Source organism: Lepeophtheirus salmonis, chromosome 5, assembly GCF_016086655.4.
Source record: "Lepeophtheirus salmonis chromosome 5, UVic_Lsal_1.4, whole genome shotgun sequence".
NCBI lineage: Eukaryota > Metazoa > Arthropoda > Copepoda > Siphonostomatoida > Caligidae > Lepeophtheirus > Lepeophtheirus salmonis.
Window position 1 is genome coordinate 64,342,395 of NC_052135.2, and position 26,283 is coordinate 64,368,677.

General features: G+C 27.6%; 1 protein-coding gene across 1 annotated transcript in view; it reads left to right on the top strand.

Moving 5' to 3' along the window:
* Positions 1–25,873, top strand: part of LOC121118991 (FMRFamide receptor-like) — a 72,030-nt gene extending 46,157 nt beyond the window's left edge. Inside the window, exon 2 of the mRNA XM_040713599.2 lies at positions 23,401–25,873. Coding sequence (XP_040569533.1) covers positions 23,402–24,595 — 1,194 coding nt within the window. The 5' untranslated portion in view covers position 23,401 and the 3' untranslated portion in view covers positions 24,596–25,873. The remainder of the gene's footprint in view (positions 1–23,400) is intronic.
* The last annotated feature ends 410 nt before the right edge of the window (positions 25,874–26,283 follow it).

Genomic DNA, 26,283 nt, shown 5'->3' on the forward strand with positions numbered 1-26,283 from the left:
AATTGTGATATTTAGTTTTAAATATTTCGAATCAAAATAAACTTACTAATAAAAAATAGCATCCGCAGAAATGCATCATAAGGATAATTAATAAAAAGTATTTGTCTCTAAATATTCCCCAAACAAATAGTATTAAAATTACTGCTTATTTATTTATTTTAAACTACGCAAAAAACTAGCTTAGAATGATTTCATGATTAAATTTCTTCATATTTGAACTTTTCACATCACTAACAATAAATTTATATTCCTTCCTAAAAAAAGAAAGAAAGCCAGTACCGGAAAATATATTTGAAAAACCCGTATTTTCTCTAATTTTTAAAGTGAAATGGATGTAGCTTAAGGCTATCCTATCATTTTGAAAAGTACATTATAGAAATCTACTTGAAAAAACACAGTAACAATAAACTACCTGTTTTTGATTTATCATAAAATGAAAAATACGATCAAGTTTATTATATTTGGTAATGTTTTCTTCGTACTAGTCATTGACATGGTTTTTTAAAACATATATTATCCATCTAAAATAGTAGTTCCCTTTGAAGTCGTTTAAAAGTAATAAAAATAAATGTATTTTTTCCTGTCGATTTATTAGCATAATTATACACAACCAAACTAACTTAATTTATTTACCCGTATAATGGTATTTTTTTAATTTATTTACCCGTATAATGGTATTTTTTTAATTTTTTTGTACCTAAGTATAACTCTATTTTACTTCAACCTTTCATAATTATACATGATAAAAATTCATTCTTACATTTAATTATTTTTTAAATCATGGAATTGTAAGTTTAATAAATATAACAAATCTTAACTCCAAAATCTAAAATATCACCTTTAAGAAAGTCCTCCTACTTCTAAATTTATAAAGCATGCAGGCTATTTTTATAATAAAAAATGAATACACTCCTGATGGGAACCAATATTGATAAAACGAAAATCATTTGCTATTGATGTAGCTCTGTATCTTTAATACAATATCTCTGACACTAAACTACTTAAAAAATGTTCGATGGACTCCTTTTCAATTGGACAGATATCTGGTCCGGTGTTTTTCCTTATTTGTTTTCAAAGGTTAAAGTATTTGCTAAGGTTCTGTAAATAAATCAATGCATAAAAAAGTATAGTTTTTTACAGTTTATGACAAGTAATATTCCCCTAATACAAACCTTTCACCCATAAATTCTTCTTTGTCGTTTATTGATCTCATAAATTTGTGTTTTATTTCATTCCAGAAGATGTAATTTCCGAATATGTCAGTAGTCCCTTAATGAAATTTAAAAAAAACTATCCCTACGTCCAATCTCCTTTCTACGTACTTTTATAATTTCAAAAACTCTCTTAATCTCAAATTCCTTGAGGTAAGTTAAGTTTAGGTTCCATTTAAAATCTGACTGACCTAAAAAAATTCTATTTTATTCAAATATCTGACAAAAAGTACAGTCCATGATTTTTAATGAGAGGTTGCTGCCATCCTGTTATTTTAATTATCTTCGAAAAAATCTCCCTAAGTATTTGGGATGTTATTCTCCAAAAGTTATTTATGAATTTCTCGTATCTAAACACATTTAACAGCAGCTCGTCCTTTAAGAAGGATTTCCAACAAGTTCGAATCATCTTTTTTACCGTGAAAATAACGTAATATCCAAGACCACCATACCCCTCCGTACATGTTATGTTTCCATGTACAGTTGCAGGAATCAAAGATGAAAAAACTTTAAAAGCCGTCTCGACTTCAACATATATTTATTTTGTTCCATTTTTATGGCAATCTTTTGAAGCAAGTATTGGTACAATTTTCTAACCCTTTTATTCAATATGTACACCTCTATTCTGAATTATGACTTCAATACGGTGACGAACAAGGATGAAGTATGACAATAGGTTGTTCCACTCCTCCATGATCACGGCCCTCAGGGTATCGATATTCGGATGAGAAGTCTTTTTCGTCTTAGCTTCCAAAATGCACCAAGCAGCGAAGTACAAGGGGTTCACGTCGGTTGAGGACATATATCTTATGTTTACCACCAGAAGGTAGCCATGTTCTCCCTACAGAAATGCTGCACCTTCTTGGACGTATATGCTGTAGCACTGTCTTGGATAAACACATAGTTGTCCCTGGGGAACGTGCTATTCAACCATGGCAAGATATGGTACCTGATAACCTTGTAGTAGACGTCCGTGTTGACTTTCTCGTTGCCCTTGAAGAAGAAGGGAGGTATCTTTTTGCCGTCGGACGCCACGACGCCGAGGAACCATGACCTGAGCTGGATGTTTGGTCCTGAAGGTTCCCTTGATCTGAGCTCTTGATTCAGCTAAGATGCGAACACTTCTCCTGTTGACAACAACGTCTTCTGTAAAGATATTCTTGTCGGAGATCGACTTGTGTGTGGAGATGATTGGACAGCCTTTGCCGTATGGCCTGTTGCTCGTATATTTTGGATCGTACAAACACAAAACTAATTTCAAATACTAGCTTTTTATCAGTTCTTTTGAATGGCACTAAGTACAAAATTGTCAAACTTTTATATATGGGGCCGGATGACCTCGAAGAGAATTATGATTTTTGAGTCCTCACCCTGTAATTATTTTGTTTTTACCTCTAGAAAGGAAAAGGTTTTAGAAGAAGTTTTCGTTAGCAGATGGGTTATCTTTGGTAGAATAACATCATTCCACAGGAATATTCTAGTTCGTGCAGTGTTCCAACTAGCTTTCATATTCTCAATTTGTCAGTTTATTAGTTTTTTAAGATTAATTTCTATACTGTTTATTTTCCCAAAGTCTTGTTTTATTTTTAAGGTCCTATTTAAAGATGTTTATAATTATTTTGTAGGTCTAGACAATAAATAATGGTAATTGTTCAGTATATATATTTTTAAGAAAAATAGATCAAGTTAAGATAAAATAAAAATAAATGTTTCTAATTAAAAAAGTTATTAATCATAGATGTCCTGTATATTAAATTTAATACTTTTTTAAATAAATTTATTTGAAAATTAAAATATGAAGCGATGTAGATCAATGAATTCATGTACTTCAGATAAATTTTTGCTTGAATTCAATGTGCAATGGTTCGATACTTGATCGCTCCTAGAAAAGGAAATATACTTTATGTAAATGTACTTTAAAGACAATATCTATTTCAGATGGATTAATTTTAATGCTATAATGCTTACTTATACTTAATTAGTGCAACTCCATCTGAACAGTTGAAGGAATACAAAAAAAAAAAAAAATTACAAAAAAATACTACTACTCTATAAATACAATTTTAAACACATACTATGTACAAGTAACAACTTGTTAAAAAATATTGTATAAATTGCAAGTTATACTTCTCGTACGACCTAAAAAAAAACATCGAATACATTTTAATTACCAAATGTTGGACTACTAACATTTGAACTTTATAATGTGCCAAACAAAAGATATCTATTAATAATTTTCATTAGAAATATTATAAAAAATATACTATTAATATATTGACCATCCATGTAACATTTAGTTTTTTAATTATCCTTACTATAAGTACTGTAATTATTCATCTCATTTTTTGGTGGCATCTTGTAGAGTGTATACAGATTTTTACTTACATTTTTTGAAATAAAGTTTATCCATGGTTAGCAATTATTTTTTTTTTATGTTTTACTAAAAACTTTTGATCGTAAATAATTTTTTGTTGATATTATTGTACACTATGACTATATATAAACTAACAAGGAGAACTTGCTTGGTTACATTGATGAGTCGAATAATTTAATTTACAAACAGGTTACATACCTATAGAGTATTTAACTTATGTAAGAGTTGTAAGGAAATTGTAGATGATAATATTAATAGATAAGTAGATTAATATCCTTGTTTAGTAATTAAAAAATATTTGCATCCGCGATGGCAAAATTTTAATATCTGGATTCACTCAATTACTGAAGAAATTCGTATCTGTAATTTGAAAATAATATTTTTTCTTATGTGACACTGCAAACAAGGAAGGATCAGATAGCACAAAAGACAAAGAGAGTTTTAAAAAAAAACACTCTCATTCACCTCCATCTCTCATAGTCCTTTTAAACTTCAATCCTTGCCGTTGAGGATAGCAAAAGTAGTAATATGAGTGCAAATAAACCTTGACTGTTTTAAAAATGATGGATCTGTGCAATAAATGTGCATTTATGCCATTTTATTTCAAAGTGACATTTTGGCATCCAAACACACAACAGTTGTCAACCCTTTTTTATCTTCAATTTTAATAGGAGAAGGGGATTTACTCTGATAAAACTTGACATAAAATAAGGCTCTATGTATAGGTAGTATATCGTATCAAGGTAAGAGGAGGGGGTAGCTGGGCTTTTATCTAGATTTTTTTATATGTGTTTTTATTGTCTATTTGTATAATTTTATAATATTCTATTTGTCACCTACGAGGGCGTGGAAAGAGGATGAATTTGATAATGGATCACACTATCCAAGGCTAGAGCGTTGTATTCCCTGTGTAAGGAGCGGAATTGTGTAAAAAAAAACGAATATCAACATTGCAACCCTGAAAGTTGCAGGAATTTTATTAGAGGAAATGAGCTGCAATCAGTTGTAACAAGGTAGGAGAGCGAAAAGGACTTGAACAAGAACATTAGTAATATTTACTTCAATTTCGAGACCCAATTCTACTCCAAGTCCAACTAGAACTTTCTGTCTTTTATGAGCACACACGAATGTTCAATCAGCATCAAATATATAATTGGGTCTATTTTGGAAAGGAAGTTTACTACTCAAGAATTAAATAATAACTACTATCGAGAAAAAAAATACCCTCTTCATATTAACAAATCCGAAAAAAAACGAAAGCGGGGAGCTAAAAAATCCACAAGATTTACTATACTGAAGTCATGCAGTACATCACTTCAGTAAAAGTCAGAAGGGGACTGACCAGTACTACCTGTGTAGGAAGGGAGTGAAAGAAAAAAAGATATTGTTGTTTTGTGTTTAACATTAGAAAAAAAAATTGCACTAAATAATTTGCTCACGTTTATATTCTTAATGTTTTGATTTTCAAAGCAGAAATCAAATGACCCTAACTTATCCTCTCCTGTGTTTGTATTCGGAAGGATACGGTGATGATGAATGCATTATCAATTTATAAAAGAACATTGGAATATGACTTTCAAAGTTTTATTGACAACTTATCAAGGAAATCAAGTTTTACCAGAGTAAACGTCCTTCTCCTATTAAAACTAAAGATATAAAAGGGTTGACTACTGTTGTGTGTTTGAATATAAAAATGACATTTGGAAATAAAATGACATAAATATTAACTGACAATCAAAAAAGTATCTCTCCGGCGACGAACTGTTTGTTGTTTGTATTAGATTATAAAATGTACTTGAAAAATGTTATTTTACATACGTACTTATCTTCATAATCTATCCATTTACAAAAAGAAGATATTTTTATACTATGCCCCTTTATTTAACCATTTCATTTTAATATTTATTAGATTTTGGTCCAGATCAGTTAAGAAAAAATATCTTGAGGCTTAACTAGAATTTACTTACATAGTATATCTGTGGGTATATTTTTAAATTATATTTTTTAAATTTTTATCCCCAATTTCTAAGAGTTTGATATCTGCATCCACATAAGTTGCATTTTTAGAAATTCTATACATCAAAAACAAAGGTATTTTTTTTTTTAATCGATAAGAAATTTAACTAAGCATTTTTTTCTTTTTTTAATTTATGAAATCAGATATCGAAAAACGAAATATATTGTTTCATTTTTAAGCCTCTTTTATGTAATGTCCTCTTTAATCAGTATTAAAAAATTAAATTATTTAAGGGGCAAATATGCATCTTATTGGTTATATATTTTATTTTAATAATATACAACTTTGTTGATATTTCTATTTAAGTGTCGATGCAATATGAATTAATTTTCCCTTTTTTTCTTCATTTCCGTCTATGAAGTTGAACAAAGATTATATTTTCCCCACGATTTGTCAGTTTGACTGTATTATTATGCAAAAAGTTAGAGACCAATTTTGGTAAAGTACTGTATGAAGATTATATAGGTTAACAGTAAGAAGTTATTAAGTCGTTAAGGTCACTTTAATTTTTAAAAACCCATAATGGACCATAATTTTTAAAAACCCGTAATGGACCATAATTTTGAAACCAATTGAAGATTTATAATTCAAATAAGTGTCATTTTGTTAGTAAAATTAAGGCACTTTTGATACTCCAGTGTTAAATCAAAAGATCTTGGAGACTTGAGCAACAGTTACAATGAATGGTTTGCGCAATGAAGAGATGATTAATTATTTTTTATGGCCTGAATAGGATGGACAACGTTTACTTCCAGCAATAAGGCGCTACGTGTACACTGGCAACGAAACCATTCTTCCTTGTGGGAAATGTTTCCAGACCGTGTTATCTCTCGAAGAGGTGATTGCAATTGGCCGCCGAGATCTTGTGATTTAACACCTTGCTACTTCTTCCTTTGGGCCTACGTGAAAGTAAGGTCTATCCCACCAGCCCAGCGTCGATTCAAGACCTCAAACATAGAATTCATGAAGCTATTGAGAGTGTACAACAACCATTTTGCGATTTGGTGATTGAAAATGTCATAAAAAGGATACGGTCCTATGGTCCTCTGGCAGCCATTTAGCTTATTTAGTGTTCCATTATTGCATACTATTTACATTCAAATAAACATCATTTATATTTAAAAGAAATGCTAGTTTTCTTAGAATATCAAAAATATAACTCCTAATGGAAAACCCTTTAGTTACTTCCGATAACGAATTGATCAGAGGTTATAGCTGTGCCTGGGTTTGTATGTTTGTTTGTGAGCAAGATTACAGGAAAAGTAACAAATATATTTTGGCGGAATTTTGTTAAAAGATTATTTATATTCAGAAGAACAGGTTTTAAGAGGTCAAAGTCACACTTAGTGTAAAAAAAACTATATTATATCAAATTTTGGAAAAAATTAATTTAATAGCTCAAATTGAATTTTCAGAAGTCAAAGTCTTACAGAACAATAAAAACGCATAAATGACCCTTATTTTTTATCAAATAGAGATAAATAGCTGAATTTAATGTTCATTTTTAGGGAGAAATATTTTAAAGAGAGGTTTCCACTCTACCAAATGCATCTTTTATTTAGTTAATATTTTTTCAAAGAAAATAAGTAATATACTTATAATGTTAGGGTTGATTTTTAGTTCATCGACAAAAATAACCAATTTATTTTTAAAGGATTATTACTAAGTAAAGAAGACAACAATAGTTTTGTCTGATTAATTATTATTATGCAAAATATATGCTATATCTTATTTCTAATACAATTTATTTTACATCAGTGATTTAAATTGCACAATGCGAAACAGGGACAATCCTTTTAGTTATAAATAGGGGGATAATAACACTTATTGTCAAATCTAGAAAAAACATTTTTTTGAAGTTTTTATAGGAGCATTCGAATTTGTGGATGTAGTATATTCTAAGCCAATTTATTGTGGAAGAGGAATTCGGGAAGGGGATATATTATTTTAATTTAGCACTGGCTCCTTTGATGAAACAAAAAGACACACCTATGAGTTTCTTGAAGTTGAATTTTGTGATAAAGAGACATCTCTAAATTCTATGTTGACGATAAATATATCTTTAAAAAAGGTACTTTCAAGAATGAACGAAAAAAGAAATTCACAGTGACTATACGAGGACTTTCAAAATACATCTGATCTGTAAATTAATAGAGAAAAGACAAATTATTGTATCAGACAGAACGAAAATTTAATATCTATAAGTTTTGCTGGTTTGGTTATTGTCGACTCATTCGAAAAATTGGAAATTGTGTGGATAAAAATAGATTTTTCACAACAAACCTGAAGAACAAAGTCAAAAAGATAAAAATGAATGCAATAAGAAAAGAAACTGCGAAAATTATTTAAGAATTTATTGTTTAAATTTTTAAATTACTTTACAATTTATCGGAGAGAAATATCAGTGACTATAAAGGGATTTTATAGTATTTACCTCATTTTATTTCTAAAGACCATACTGAAGCTACCAAACAGCATCATTGATTATAGAATGAAATCTCGAGAATGTATCGTTTCAAATTATTTGAGAATTTTGTGGAAGATTTTTTATAAAATTTGCCATGGATGGTTGATATGTAGCAAGGTTCATATTTTCATCTTGTACTATATGTGTCAAGAAATGATATTTTTAGTTTTAACTTCGAAAATAATGTAATAAGAAAGTTTGATACGACCCTATATTGGATGACAATTGAAATAAGGAAATAAACCCATTTTTCGTAAGAATAGAGGGACTTCTGTATCGAAAGAAACTTGTGATTTTAGAAAGTAGGGCAACATTGGAGAATAAGGCTATTAAAAACGACATATTGAGTAAAATCTGATAAACGTAACAAAGAAAAAATTGGCAATTGGAAAATGGGGAAATATGGAATGGAAAAGGGTTTTTTTTTTTTAACACACCATTATCCCTTTGAGGAACTGAAAACTCTTCGAAAACTTTATATTCTTTTTTTTTTGTTCAACTTGATTTTTAAAATTGTTTTTATTTATTCATAAAAACTATGTACATATGAATTTAAGATAAAAAACATTATTGGACATCTCAATTAATCCTATAAATTTGAATTCGAAGACTATAATTGACCGAAGGAAAATTATGAACCATTTGGTTATATGTATTTATGATTTGATTAATTAAGTGTTATTTTTCTTTTTCTTTATGTCCGTTAAAGATTATTTTTTTATTAATTCAGTAGATATCTGAAAATATATGCAAACTCAATAAAATTGATAAACAAAAATTAAAAGTTTGTAAATTTTAAATAATAATGCTTCATTATATTTGTTGAAATAATGATCTTAGGTAAAAATAAAATACTTTCCTAAAAAGCATTAACATAAAAATATATTTCCATATTTTTAAATCGTTCTTTTTTGGGTATTATGTAGTATTTTTTTAAGTACCCTAAAAACCTTTAAATTTTTTCCTTCTTTTTAACAATATACAAAGAAATATTTTAACAATTCAGGAAAAATGTGATAATATTCATTCAACACAATAGAAATGCTGATTTCAATTTATTCCTTAGGAATTACCTGAAATTATTTGAGAAACAATATAATTTTTGCATAGTAACCACTAAAGAAGTGATTTATAATATTTTTCTAATTATATATAATTTGAATCATTTCATTATTTAATGCATTATCAAACGTCATTAAGTAATCAATAGAGTCGTTTAAGAGCAGAATAAATAAAAGATGTTAAGAATCTAGTCAAGTTGATTAACTACAACAAAAAAATAAGGAAATCACTGCAAATTTATTTAATAATTTCAGCGTACACTCTATAAATTATAAGGATCCTTCAAAAAGATCCAAACATTGCGTTAATCCTTATGTTAGGTAAAGCTTGTATTCTTATATTCAGTTTTTCTTCTCATAGATTAGAAAAATCTCATTAGAATTGATGATTGATTAGAACATCACTAAGGGAAAGCGTCAGGAAACTCCAAATATGTGATAAGGTTAATAGATAAAAATCAAGTCAACTAAATAGTATATAAAGTCGACCTAGGTTTTTCCAATTTAAAAATCAACTCAGAATTTGAGGCGAATTGAAAAATTATACACTCAAGTCAAGTAGAACCAAGTAGATAATTTTTATGTAGACACAACTCTAGTTAAAATAACAAAACAAACAGTAAGCCTATTTTGTCAAGATATTGTTTGTTGTTATAAAATAAACTTTAAGGGAAAAAAAAACAAGACTGTTGAAATAATAACAAAACCAAAAAATGTAAATTTAATATATATTTACCCATTCACACAACTTTGATAAAAAATAACTTAAGATGATACTTTTGTCGGAGCAAGGAGAAAAAAATGGGGTTCCTTAAAAATTTAATGATTTACATTGAGGCAAATCTAAAAATATACATATTTCAGGATATAATTTTAAACAAATCAGAATTCAAGATGATAACTATTGTTTCGTTGATTTGTGTGATGACTTTCACTGTCCTTTATTTTTTAGTTAATATCAACAAATAAACTATAAAATTTATCAAATATCAGGAACAGAAAATTTAATACTTAGATATGGTAACTTCTATTTTTTGTAACATGCTAAAAAGATAATGCATTATTTTATATATAAAAATAGTTTTGTTATTTCTTCATCACTTGTGCAAGATTTCCATCAAAAATATTAAAGACTTACATTTAAATAATATAAATATATACAAAAATAAAGATGATTTTTTTTCTCATAAATTTAAACAGCATGCATCAAAAAAGTTAAAATAATATGTATCATTAATCAAGGTGTTTTTGCCTTACGTGTTTATTAAAGAATTAAATTGATTGAAAATTAACAAAGAAAATCTATTAGCAAGGTTGATGTAGCACGAACAATAGAAATATTAATTTTTGTACCACAAAAAAAAAAAAAAAAAAGCTATATATATCTTCTATATTAATAAAAAAATTTTGTCTGATTGTTGGTTAATCTTCAAAGGAGACATTTTGAACAAGTAGTGTTTTTGTAATAAGCTCAGTGCAATAGGGTTTAGTTACGAGCGTATGTAGGTTCACTACATCATATTATAAAAGGAAATTCATATAAATTTTGATTGTTGGAAACCTGATGAATGTTTTTTTATCTTCTGAAGCTGCTATCATTATTTTTTCACCCCTGAGGCGATCACATCTATGTAAGGAGTAATTACGTTTAGTGTGCTTATGAAAACGGAGATTAAAAAGAAAAAATTGGGTAGGATTTTTATCTTTATATTATTAAATCAAAGTGTGTCTGTCCGTCGACGCCGAAATTATGAGCAATGCCGGGTATTACTCAAAGTACAATTTGTGTAGGGAAAAATAGATCATGCATTAAAATTGAAATATGTTGCATCAAGGTAATGACATTGCAAGTAGCATTTCCAATATAAGTTTAATATACTACACTTTTAAATGTTTCAGTTAATCTGTACAAAAAAAAGAAAAGAAAAAGAATTAGATTGCTTCATTGTGTATTGTTGATTTAACTACTCCATTTTGCACACGTTAAAATAAATTAAAATACTTTTATGAATTACAAGTATAGAGAAAATTACATTTTTCAAAATAAATCTAAAATTCGTTACGTTGTTGGATGTGTCAATATGATATAATTTATAATTATAATAGATCGGCAATTATAATTTTATTTCATAGTCATATTAATTGTGGAAAAGATTGTGTGTGATATAAAAATAATAGCTATAATAGTTTAGTATCTAGGCATACAGAGTGCAACGGGGGAAATTTCGGGGTAATTAGATTTTTTTTTTTGCAATAATTAAGATTGCAGGTGACATCTCTAGCAATGTTCTCATACATGTCTTGTTTTTCCATGTTGATTAAGTTTTTTTTTAAAATGACTGTTATGCACACGACATTAATCACAATCTATTAGTGCATAAGTAACTCCTTCTTTGTTTTGTATTTAACAGTGTATGTCAGTTTAATACAGTAACTGTGAAAAACAGGGTCATATATGAACCTATATAGTATATATGTAATAATTTGTGTGACCACTAGCTGTGTATTGTTAGGACACACTTAATACAGTTTTTTTTAAGTTATGTCATTTCTGCATATGAACTGAAGAAATTAGTGCGCAACTTGCTTAAATCAGGTTACCGTTGGAACAGGTTTGAGTTTATATTACAAAATCTGTAGGTAATTAATACTTTATTTTAATTAAAATTACTAGGTTTTTTTGCATTGTTTAGTGTCTCTGTAAAATATAATCAACCTGTTAAAAATAGATTAGGGACACCTTGGACAATTGCAAACATCAAAAGCCACTAAAATTACATTACAAAAGCAGATTATTGAGAAAATTAATTAGTGATTATATTACTTTCACATGAGTAAAGTTCTTATATACTCTTTTTGTCGTATATTAAACAACAAAACCTATATTACTATGGTATAATATACAACATATTATTGTGAAGAAAAAAGAACTAATTAATTTTGTAAACTTTACTTTGGCATATTAGTTAAAATCTTATATGAAGATATTACAGTAATTTTTTTAGAGGGGCAATATTATTTGTAATAATACACTCAGTCTTTCATTGTAATTAATGTATCTTATATTATTTCCGGTGAAGATAAATTGGAGATTTTGTAAAGTTTGATACAAAAGGTGTCAGTAACAACAACTTATGCAATTGCTCTCAGTTTGTTTTTCGTTGTAACGATGTATAATAGTACATAAAATTATCAATACTCTCAAGGAAAAGTTTAAATGTATGGCTGGATGCCTGTAGAGGCTCATCTGTTTTATATATATAATATTGATAGTTATTCTATTTTCATTTCATATTTTCTTCTAAAGTGTTTTTAAACCTATTACAAAAATTTTGTCTGTTATTTTTAAAGGAATAAATGTAGATATTTAAAAAAAAATTTGTCTCCATATTCAGCAATGACGTTTTCAGAAATTACTTTGATGTCGATCTTCACTACTACTCTGAGAATAAGAAGAACTAACATTTATAAATCCAAAACAAATCCTCAGTCTAACTATCTGTCTTTCATGAGTTCTCGTGATAACTTTATACTTAGATGATATCTCCTCAAAAATTAAAGAATATTGTTAATCGTTTTGGAAAATATATTGCTACATTGTCACTTTTCTGTTTATTTTTGTAAACATATCGTGAGGGTATATTTTTTATGCAGAGATGATATAAATATTCTTTCATTCTTGACAAGGGAACATATAAGCACAATGGACATTAGAGTGTTAATGTACATTGAGTATCAATTAGAAAGTTATAAGTGCTAGTCTTTGTTAGACTCCAAGTAGAATTGAAGATTGACATCATAATAATTTCTGCCTATGTTCTTTCTGGATACGAAGTCAGATTTGTGTTCATTTCATTTCTCTCAAGGGTGATTACAGCTGAAGTAATCAAACACCATGGTAGCTAAACAGTTCTTTTCTCAAATATTTTTAAATTGTAAGGATACCTTCACATATAGCAATTCTATAAAGGCACAAATTACAATAAATTGATTATTTTTACACATGTAAATGATACTTTTCTAGGCCTAAAATAGTAACCTATAGGATAATTTATTACGTCTTTTACTTACTATGATATGTTACAATAATTAATTTACATTCAGTAACACTATAAATCTTGATGACAAAAAGTAATTTGTTTTCATTCAATATTCCTAGAAGTAAGAAGTTATTAACATCCTATAACATACATTAAAAGGTATTATGCATATGTATATATGCGCATTAAGAACTTAATATTTGCAAAAAAATATAGGATTCTTTAATAATATTTTATCTTTATTGTCTTCAGCAATATAAAGACAAATGTTGGATATAATGGACAAATTCTGCTTACAATTTAAATTTAATGGCTATTATTATCAATTTATCATTGTACCAAAAAAGGTAAGGAGATTGATATATATAGTATTCTCAATATAACCCTCAACTCATAACCATTGGGAGACATTGACTGTTCTGTAAAAGTACATTTACTCCTTCTTCTCCAAGCTTTTTTATCTGTATAACTACACATCAAATTTCTTAGTTATCCCCTATGATAATTTACTTTTTTTACGACCATTTATCTTCCGTTATAATTCGTTCATTTTGGTTAAATAAAAGCTGTTATTTTAATATTAAGGGGGGAAACAATTTATCTTAAAGAATTTTGAAGATTACTAAGTATCATAAATCAACGCTATCGTTGAAAAAAATTGTATTCTTATGCTACTTTTATTTACAAATTAAAAAAGTTTCACAGACATTGAAAAACTATCAAAAGGAAAAAAAAATAATAATCATTTTTGACATAAGATTTCAAAAAAAAAAAAAAATACTTGATAAAAATACATTTGTTAATGATATAAACTTTATCAATTGAAACTTTCTTTTGGTGAAAGTCATTATTTTTCTCCTTAAAAAAGTATTCATTTAAACTTTTTAATTCACAATCCGTTAAAGAGACGCTTCTCTTTTATAAAATAATAGCTTTATAACAGTATATATAGGTACTAGGTTTTTATAATGTTTCAGGAGACCATTTTTTATAGATTATGGTCCCTGGAAATTTCAGGATCCTGTTACTATATAAGAAATATTATATTTTTTGCCATGAGCATTGCTACACATATATTCTCAATTATCATCATTATCCATAATAGTGTTTGTTATGTTTTTTAAAACCTGCAGGTCTACCTTTTTTTAATATTAACTTTATAAGTACACTATCTAAATGAAATATTTTATGAAACGTAGCTATTAGGGATAAGACTAGGACCAAGAACTATATTTTTCGGTTCGGTCTTCAGTGGCTTTTTTTTAGGTCAATTGGACCAATGTTTCGTTCCATACCACGATCTCAAAACGTAAAATAAAATTTAAGTGCCTTCAAATAGTGAAGAAAGTTTTTGGTATCCATTCATAGATCAATTTTTTTTTGTTTATTTCAATCTATGTGCTGACATTTTCCCTTTTCCTGATTAATGCAACAAATTAAACTACAAATAACATTAATATAGGTCAGTGTTCACAATTTTCAAACACACATGACGAACTCAGCAATGTATTGATAAAATAAATTTTAAATTAGAATCAGACAATAATTTACTTTGACACCAGTTCAGACAAAAACGTCTTTGGAGCACCGAATTTGTTGAAAAATTCGGTGCATTAAGAATCAAGTAGAAAATATATTCCCATAGTTATTTGTCATTTGTCTTGTTGATGTGTTAATATAGCAGTATCTTTTTTTTAATTAATTTTTGTTTAGTTATATCAGTTATTACTTATTTCGTTTTGTTGTCTAATTTTCAACATTTTCTATTAAAGGAGTTCTATTTAAAAACCAATTATTTCCATTTATCTAATTTTGAGAACATCAAAAATAAAATACGATACTTAACGACTACCATGTAAATTATATAACAGATTTTACCCCCACCAAAGTCTTTGGTAATAATTGAAAAATTAGAGTTAAAAAATGTGTCTTATCCAAGGGACTAAAGAACACAATAAAAAAGGATAATTAGTTTAGTCAATAGATAATTAAACTTAATTTAGTGTGGGGTGGATAACTTAAAGAATAAACAGCGTGGGATGAATAATCATTGTGCTTAATTCTTTTTACCGAGAACGAAAGCTCCAAAAAAAAGATAAAAAGTTAAGTTTAGCGTTCCATGATTATCAGTGATGAGTGGAGAGCAATAAACAAAAATAAATCAATAAATAGTTAGCCTGCATGCTGATGTTTGGTGACACGTGGTTTAGTTAATGAAATAGTTTGCTTTCTATTTTTAACGTATAGAAGATTAACACTGGAATAAACTACTTTTGAAACAAAACTCAAACAGAATGAACTTATTTTGGAATAAATTTTGAATTAACTGGGCATCCTAAATAAAAATAGCTGACATTGAAACATAAAAAAATAGATTTTTTTATTTTCTAATATTATCCTACTTCCTTATAAATGTAATAAAATTGAAATTTAAAAATATGGAAATGAACTTGTTATATATAGTATATTTAACTTTTTTTCCCCTTCTCCATTGACAATTATTTTCTTTAATAAACATCATAAATAAAATCTAGATTTTTTTTAATATGTGTTTTTACTCATATTTTACATTCTACCATTATATTACCAATATCAAACAGTGATAAAGAATGACGTAATTGTAAGTGGGTTTTTTTTGTAACAACTTCAATGAAATCATTCGTTTGTAAATATATATTACTTTAGAATTTAGTTAAATTCTTCAAACAAAGAAATTTTAATATGTTCTTTGGATTAAGAAAACTGAAATACGTTGTCTTTATTATATATTTTGTTTCTTGTATTGCAACTTATGTTTGTTTTTAAATAAGCGTGCCATGAGAATTTATTTATGTGCATTTTAATCCACAAAAAGTAATTAACGACACAAATTTTCTATAAAAAAAAAAAATTTATATAAAAAAAAATTGATTATCATGAATAAATGTTATTTAAATATGAGTATAAATGTTTTTACGTTGTTTAAGTTGAAACAAAAAAATTAAATATTGGAGAACGTGTGCAGGAAAAATTATTATCTGGAACTCAATGTGCATACGGTTTGTTCATAGTTGATCTTAACAAGTAAATATAAATCATGAATGTATATGGACTTCAAAGAACGTTTCTAGATCAGATCGAGTAATTTTAATGCACTAATATTTGTGTGTCTTAGTCAGTGCAACTCCATCTTACGCACTAAATGAGCATTAGAAGAGTTGAGAGTCTCGATAATTTTTTTTTACTAAATGTGCGTAGGTCCAATTAATGTTTGTTCTTAGAGAATAATTATACATAGTGTATATTGACTTCAAAGGCCATTCCTAGATCAGATAGTTTTTACAAATACTTCTCAGTTCAACTTAATTTGAACAATTCAAGGAACATTTAAAAAACAAATTACTTCAAAATAATCAATAATTCAAATGATATATATGTTATAAATCCCTTCCTTTTTACAAAATGTTTATCCTCTAAAAAATTACCTTTTCCCTTCTAAATCAGTTGTATATTATCTCATGAAAAAAAATTTACTAATTTACTTCACAATAATCTGCACTATAATATAAAATTGTAACATACATTTTTTTGATGAAGCAAATTTAATATCTAATATAAAGAACTTGTTGAAACTGTCCCATGTTTCAAATGTTTGACCTCCCTTCTCGTATATTCATATGAACAATGATATACTGATTTTAAATAACTTAAATTGAATTAACTTTTATTATCTATGTTTACACGTTTTATGCATTTATTGGCGTGGACATAACAAAATACAAATCTATTAAATTAACTTTATCGATCCATTGTTCATAATTTGAGTTTAATGTTGATTTTTAACCAGTGTCAATTAAAACTAGTTTTCTTAATGAAATAAACATAAAAATTTTCCTTCCACATTTTCTAATGAAGATTTTGAATTACTTTCAGCAATAGCTTTTTTACTTGATGTTATCATTAAGAAAGTTAACCATCATTGAGGAGGCATAAATAAACAAATTTTGATAGAGGACAAAACATTTAAGTAATTAGTAACTACGTGTGAGTGTGTTCATGAAAAACCGAGAGTTATATTGCGGATTTGTTGTGGTTTTATATTCTATATATATAAATAAAAGACATAATTACTCCGAGAAATTGAATGCCGATAGTGGATGTTTAAAAGTGAATAATGAAATTAACCATGTTTATCAATTTCATGTTATTTGAAAAGCACATATTAATTTAAATAGAAACATTATCAATAATTTATGCTACCTATTAGATAAGAAAAAGTATTTTTTTTTTCACCATTACAGTTGGCGATGCATTTTTTTTCTTAACACCAAGCTTGATACCAAGTGCTCCATTAAAATCTGAGCACTTTGAATTTTAAAATTAAACAAGGTATAAATTATTAATTAATATTAAAATTTCAACAAAATTAATATTATAAATAAAAGTGTGTCTGAGCTTTTTTTATAGCTCTCTGGACAGTCTGCTGTTAAATACTCGTAAAGCTGTTAATTTCTCATCCTTTTGGCTTTAACGAATATCCATCGAAACTTTGATTTTTTCGCCACCAGTTGATAAAAATTTGAGTTTCAAACAGGTTTTAAATACTTGAAACAAAAACTCAAAAAGTTGCAAATCTCCTCTATCATCCTAGTTATAATATAAATATTTACCCGCCTAAAACTATAAATATTCTTATTATAAAACATAACGTTAAATTTTTGTAAAAAAATAAAACCGATCTCCATTGGTGTAAATAACCACTATAAAATATTTATTTTGTGGAATATTTTTTAAGAAAATGTCGTCTTATATTCTACAATCGATATGAGAGTTAAACTATTTTAAAGCAAATATAATTTTGTCTATAAACGTGTGTCCCGTCAACACAATAGTAAGCTGGAATGATTTTGACAAAATTGAGTGTGAGATAAATTTATATTTTTTGTCAAATTATCGGCAACTTCTATACATAAATTATTATTAACGATTGTAAAGAGGTGCCTCAAATTGTATTTAAACCAGAAAAAATTGACCGTCACAATATAAAAATAAGAAATTTATAACTTTTATTGAAAGGACCATATCTTGGTCAATAAACATATTTAAATCAAATTAAGTTCTTAAATTTTAGCAAAAATTATAGGAATTCTTAAATCATGCTACAAACTTGGATCAAAAGCCTATAATTGAATCAAATATGTCTATGAAAAATATTGGCTGTTATTATATATATATGAATTTAAAAAAAAAGGGATTCTTTTCTAGATTTTGTTGAGGATTGTTCTTATATTGACGCAGAACAATGAATAAATTATATATCTTAATAACATATGCCAAAAAGTTAGTTAAACATTTTTACATACATATTATTAAGATTTAATTTGGCCCTAACCCAACTTTTATATTAATAAATATCTATATATTTATATACCCAAGTAAAAAATGTATTATTATTCAAATATTTTTATATATCATTTTATAAGTTGATTGCAATAATAAGATTCAACTTTTATTATGATAATTCAGATAGCTAATCGTTAACGAGAGAAATGGAAAAAATATATATAATCCACCAACATAATAAAGAAAGAAAAAAAAGAACATGGTAACCCTGACAATTTGAATTATATTTCAGAGAAGAGCAGACGCGAAGTTAAAAAAATAACACAAATCCCTCAAATTAATCCATGTCTTTTGATTATTTTAAACAAGAGATGTTCTATCGTCAAAATTAAATGAAAAATTATGATTACATCATTGGAAATAAATTTGTTTTCATTGGTAATTGTGGGACAAAATCACACGTGTCCTAATTCATATTTTATACAACTATATTTTTTTATATTATTTAGCTATTTATTCTTCTAAACATAATATTGGAAACATAAGGGTTGATAAAATTCTTGTAATACGGTTAAAAACACTTAAGAAGAAAACATAACTTAAATAAAAACAATCATTAACATTCAATAAGGCTGTGTGCGTCTAAAACAGAATACTCCTTTAAATTTTACGGCTTGAGGGCTTAACGAGGGGTTCTCTTGTAGACCTTAAGATCAAGATCTTTCTTAACTAGCCGGTTCATGGTCCTTTTGCTGACGTTGAACTCACTGGAGAGGCCGTTGACGGTGACCTTGCCTCTCTTGTCCTCGACAGACTTTTTCGCGGCAGCAACCATTTCGTCCGACCTTCGAGGCCTTGTGGTAGCCTCAGGAGTCCCTTTGGGTACCACGCTGTAAACGGTGGTGCGGCTGCAGTTCAGAACCTTGGTAATTCCAGTGGGAGTTTTTCCCCGGACAGAAAGTTCCAAAATTGCGACTCGACGTCTCTCCATATTATCGGCTATTGTTTCACTGTTGCTATTTAGATTTTGCTGGAGCTTTATTTATAACTAGTCAAGGCACTTACCTCGAAGTATAAACCGGGTTAAACTCAATAAAATCACAAATATGTGCATGGCTTAAAATTTAAAGGAGTGATCAGTTTTAGACGCGCACACCTGTATATGAAACAGATTGAAGGTAGAGTTTGCTTATTATAATTATTTACCACTCCCTTCCCCACTTTGAATATACATATAAGATATGTATATTCAAAAAGGAAATAAAACGGGTAAATTTGATAGGCAAACTACTACACGACTGAAGAGAAGAGAGGATCTTGACCTAATTCTCATAAATAACCGTTTATAAACACTCTAAACTAACAATGAGTTTGAAGTAGGATATCTAGGATATTTATAATTTGATAACTAAAAAAGTGCAAAAATAAGAGTCAATGATGTCATAAAAATACGATAACCCGTAGAAAAATCACATCAAAAGTACCTTACTTTTTAATAAATCATTTATTTTTCTAAATATTTCAATAATTATATTTTTATTTTGTTATTCTTTTTTGCTAATCAATATTAAATCAGTAAATTTGTATATACTTAATAACTTTGATCTATATGACTACTAGTTAAAAGAAATACAAATGTAGCATAAAGCTCAGCGCCGTATATTAAAAAAAAAGAAGAGATCAAAAAGTGTGAAATGTGAAGATACAAGTGGATTGTAGAAATAAATGTTCTTATTTTGCAGATCTCTAAGAGAATGGACTAGATATTTTTGATAAAAGCTACATAGAATTATGATAGCTTATTAGATTTACTCATTCAAGCCCCAACGAACAAAGGAACTGATTAAATCAAGGATTATATTTTTGGTAATATATCTATGGGCTTAAAAATAAATTAATCGGTGGAGGATGTCTCGAATAAAAATTACGCAGTACACTATCAAACTGAATTTCTTAATCCTACGCAACTATTTAAAAATGCCTTCACCTAAGTTGAAATTCATACATTTAAGCCAAGGTTTTATCACTTCAAGACTTTAATATACTTCTGTAATTCCCCTAATAAACAATTTGCTTCATATTTATTTCTTGATACGACACCTTATATTCGAAATAATTAACGCCTTTTTAAATACGTGTTCGGTGTTATTGACTTACAAATTATTCATAATTTTATAAAAAAGACAAAGAATACTTCTTTTTTTCGTATTAATCTATCAAATTGTTTAAAATTTAGTTTATACTATGTGAGAATTTTCAAACCATTTTGGTTGTAGCTTACATTGTGTTTAGAAAATACGAACTTAGTTTACATCTGATAATCTTGAAACCATCTACCTCTATTTTTTTGTAAAATAGAATGCTAATTAACCATATTTTGTTCAGACACCAAATTAAAAATTCATTATCAGCACATTAAATTCTACTACAATGAAAAATAAAGAAATATATCAATATTATCATCTTTTAAAGTATTAAGTTGATGAACAAATAGGATCAATGATTTTCATGGGTTCAATAAGAAGACATCTTAAGACACTTAAAGTTCCGCAGTCTTTCTACAAATGCATCAAATAAAGAACCACTTTAAGAATCTAATATTTTTTTACCAATTTGTGGCAGGAAATGGGTTGAAGCAGTCCAAATAAAATATCTCTTAAGAACTAATTAGTCTTACATATACATTATACAAATAGTTTACTTTATTCAAAGTAAAAAAAAAACATTTGCACTATACTTTATAGTGATTTTTGTCATCAGGTATGTCGTTTCTCAGTTATGCCATTTTTTATGATATTTCCATCGAAGTAATTTTTACACTTACTGGGTTTGCCACTTTTCACATATCTAATAATAAGTAGGACAGAAAATCTGCATCCCTCCCAAAGAAGGACACATTAAATATATACTTTAGATCTTTTCAAAAGAAACATTTCTTAATATCATTATGCATAAAACTAAAAATTGAAATAATCTGAATAATATCTTAGTTGGATGTTGCTTCTTTATATAAAACTTAAAATTTTTTATGACTATTATAATCATTTAGCCATAATCACTCTCAATGAGCTTTATTTTTCAACAAAATGTGATTTTTACTTGATGGGAAGATATGTATAAAAGAAGTAAGTAAATCATATGTCTTATGTAAAAAATATTATTTTTATGTGCAAAAAAGGCTTAAAAACCATTAAATCTTCTTTATTTTTTGTCAATAGTTTTTTTATTTAAAACTCCAAAGGAAATATATTTAAATCATTAAATTTAAAAAAAATTCCATTTGGATGGAATATTATATTATTTTGTATTAATTTATATTCGGAACTGTTGACTTAACACGAAATTGAGAATTTTCTCGAACAAGAATGTCCGCAATGTAACAATGAATGTAACAGCTGATTTGCTCTAACGCATACGAAAAATACAATGTTGATGTAAGAAGTTGTACAGCTGATATTATAAGACGTTGCTTACTGAAGGTATCACATTCAGTTTTACCATTTAAATAGTGAAATTAAACTGTAACTTGAGACAGCATTTCAAATAACAGCTCTTCTTCAAATTGTCAGGATTATCAAATTATTTTATTCAAGGTTTCTGTTATTTTTAAATATCGGCGGTACATATATTATGCATCCCTTTTAATACAACACATTATGGATTGTGTAATATATTATAGAAGTTTCATGAAGCGTCCAAACATATATTCAGAGTTTGATAATAAAATATATGGATGTTTTATGGCGCGTCATCCCACTATCGTTTGCTTTAATTCGTTTAAATTCTCTTAGTACGGTGATATAATTTCGATATAGGAGGATTATCATTGAACTATCCCTAGATTGGAGTTATGTCTCCCTACAGGAAGAAAATACGTCAACTCATTTTTGGCTATAAAACCAGCATTTTTTCCAAGTTTTTTAAAAATTAAATTTTGGTAATGCGTCATTAAAAAATGTTTATGGAAGATGTTATAAATTTTATAAATATATAAATGACTTTTGCATTGAATATATATATTTTTTATTATTAATTTAATTGTATGTATAATTGTATCTTAAATAAAAAATAAACAAAATATAATTGTATTTTCTAAAATAATTTATTCCTTTATATGCAAATTAATTTTTGCTTTATCCATTATTTATGTAAATAAATATTTATTGCTTTATCACTGAACAAAAGTATTATAATTCAAGGAATTATTTTGGGCAATTGTTGGTGAAATGTGTATTCATCCATGTATAAATAGATTAACGCATTATTTGCACGCTTAATCAAAAATAGTACGTTTATTAATATAATAAATATTATTTAACACAGGTTAAATTTTGAATAAAGGTATTTATCACTGTGTTACTTCACTTATACAAAAACTTGAACTGTAAGTTGTTTTCATCTATTAAGATTATGAAATGTTCTCCAATTCGTGTTTTTACCGTTAATTGGGTATATTGAAATTCTTTCCTGTGAAGCTTTAAACAATTCCAAATAATAACCTAATGAATAATATTTCCATCCGTATTGGAAACAAAAAAGGTTATAGAGAGTGTTCCCCATAATCAAGATTTTCTAATTAGTGCTGGAGCTTAGAGATTTTAATATTTTCTCGGTTAGTATGCAAATTAAATAGTTCAAGAACCACTGATCAAATGGTTTCAAGAATGAAATACACATAAATTTGATGAGATAACGATGAAAAGTTTTTTATTCTGATAAAATTAATTCAGTATTTTACGTGTCCTTTTAAGATGGGCTACTTTCCATAATTATAAGATGACCTGAAAATGCACTGTTTAATGTAACTTTTAGATATTATATATGCAAGTATCACCAATTTAATTTACCCATGTTTATGTTTAATTTATTTAAGATATTCATAAACCAATCATTTTTTTTCTCTTACAGAATGGAGTTTTTTAAGTTTTTCGTAGAAGGGGTTTGCACTGCTTTATTGGGACTGTTTGGCATAATTGGAAATGTTGTTTCCATCAAAGTACTCTCGAGTAAAGAGTTGGAGATGCTCCCAACGTTTCGCCATCTACTCAAGATGCTAGCAGGGTTTGATGCTACATTCCTTGTGTTTGCTCTAACATTATTCTGCTTTTCATCTCTAAGTGAATATTACGATAACTTTGTTAGACCCTGGCTTTTACCGTTTTTACTTCCTCTACTTCAAATTGCACTGACTGGTTCTGTTTGGACAACTACAGCAGTAAGCCTAGAAAGGTATTTGACTGTTTGTCAAGGATATCGTCCGACAAATATACAGTATCTTTATTATACCATACCTATCATGGGATTTTCTCTTATTTTCAACATACCACACTTCTTTGAGCTAACAACTCAAGTAGGTCAACACAATACAACACACGTTGATGACCTAACTGGAGATATAATCAATGTCACAATCGATAAGCCAATAGTCATTCCTACAGAAATACGAAAATCCCCTGAATATTCTCGTGACTATGTTTTAATAGCAAATTCATTAGCTCTGATTTTTATTCCTATGTTGGTCTTAATCATTTTAAATAGTTTGATCTATCGTACAATAAGCCAGGCTACAAAACGACACAACGCAATCTCTTCCAATCAGAGACGAGATCACAAAGTAGCCATGATGCTTTTAACAATCGTTGTAGTTTTTTTTATTTGTCATTCAATTCGCTGCATTATTAATTCCTATGAGTGCTTTCAAATGGCACTCTACGGTAAATTAAAAGATTGGCCCAACTGGATCAAAATGCTCGTAAATATTAATCATTTTGCACTTGTTGTGAATTCCTCCATCAACATTCTCATCTACTGCTTCAAGGATGAAAAATTTCTTAATGTTCTTCTACAGACCATTGGAATTAGGAGACATAGATTCGATAATAGTCTTATTATACGAAGATCACCAAAGGATCCAAACACTCATATTCAAAAACAGAATATGAAGCCGAGGTCTGATACTCAAGAGCTGAGTAAGCCAAAAAAGTCAATATTTTCAAGCATCAACGCAGCAGCACCTTCAGCAAATGATTCAAAACATAGAGAAAATAAATCGATTATTACAAATTTGGATGAATCTGTTGAAGAAGATGATCATGCTGTCTAAAAGATATAAGGAACTGTTTTTCCTTTAAAATGGATTATACTTATATTTTTGGCATCTTAAAACTTATATGTGATATATTTGAATTAATTTACTATATACCTAATTTGCAGCATTTGAACCATATTTGCTTTTGATACTAATAGTATATACACAAGAGTAATCACTATTTTTTAAATGAAATTGTACATTTAATATGGATAGAAATGAGGCATGTCTAAGGGTTACGAAAATAGTTTCACGTGTACAATATTAAATATTTTGGCAAATTAAAGTATGAGGTTGAAATAATTTATTGATTTAAGACTTTCCATAAATAAACTATCTTTGCAAGACAATAAGAAGATGCCAAATGTATTTGAAAGTTGTGGTCACTTTTTTTCTAATTGATTTGAGCTATGCAAAATTATTATTTCAATAGACATTTACAAAGTGTATGATTAAATTTTTGACATTGTGTATATTTTGTTGAACTTTTGTTATTGTTCTGCTGAGAGAATTTATTTAGGGCATATCTTAAGTCATTTAATATTCGAACTCATACTAAAATTGGTTGAAGCATTGAAAATGCCATTGATGTTACTTATAGTAAAGCCAATACTACTTTTGGAACCTTTAGTCTTTAATTTTATTTCTTTTCAAAAACAACTCAAATATACCTTCAACATAATTTGTAAAATAATTATTTTTTCTTCCTTATTAAGAATTATATTTTTATCAAGATAATAAAGTGTTATTTCTCTTAATCTATAAATATATGTACCTTAATGTAAAATTTGATTAAAAGTCAAAATAATATATTTTCATTTTATTTGTTAATTAATATTCAATATTGAACAAAGTTATTTTTCTTTAGATATTCTGATTTTTTTTTTTTCAATTGTGTATTCTTAATATTGTATGATGTTACATAAAAAATAAAGCTATACTACTGTTATGTAAGAATTTATCGATCAAATATTTTCTTCTATAGCGTTTTCTATACATAATTATAAAAAGGCCTCATAGGTAATTTCCAAAAGTTACATATATGTACATAGTATATTTGTTTAAATTAATTATTATTTGAAATAGAAAACACAAGTTAACAAATAATGGTTATCTAATTATAATTGTAGGAACTTGTTGCATACTAGTTATAATTAGCTTTTTCTATCAAATCTGATTTTCACGTACTTTTTTAAATTATATTGAGATTATTATACTTTGAAAAGATTTCCACGACCTTTTGAAGTTGAAATATATCATGTACAACTTAAAAATCAGCATAATTTTACAAAATTGAATGGTCATTTCAAATTTGGACTTACTCTATGGGTCATATTTAAGTTTACAATGAAAATTGTTTTTCACAACTTTATAAATTAAATTTATTTCCATTGATTTTTCACTAAGCCGACATATCTTATTTGTTATGGACTCCCTTAGCCTCAATGACTCTCATTCTGGAGGTGTTCAATCCTTCAAATATCTGACATACCCTTTGGGATAGTTTCAGGGAGTTCTTTCTGCCTTTGCTCAGATGGATTAATCCAAAAGATGAAGATCATGGGAGGTGGGAGGCTACATGTTCTTGAACACATTCAAAAGAAGCTTGGCTCTGGAAAACCTCTTTTCCTTTTTAGCCGTCCTAATGATTCATCGTCCTTCTACTTGATTTGGCTCTCAAGTCATTTGTTATGATAATTCAG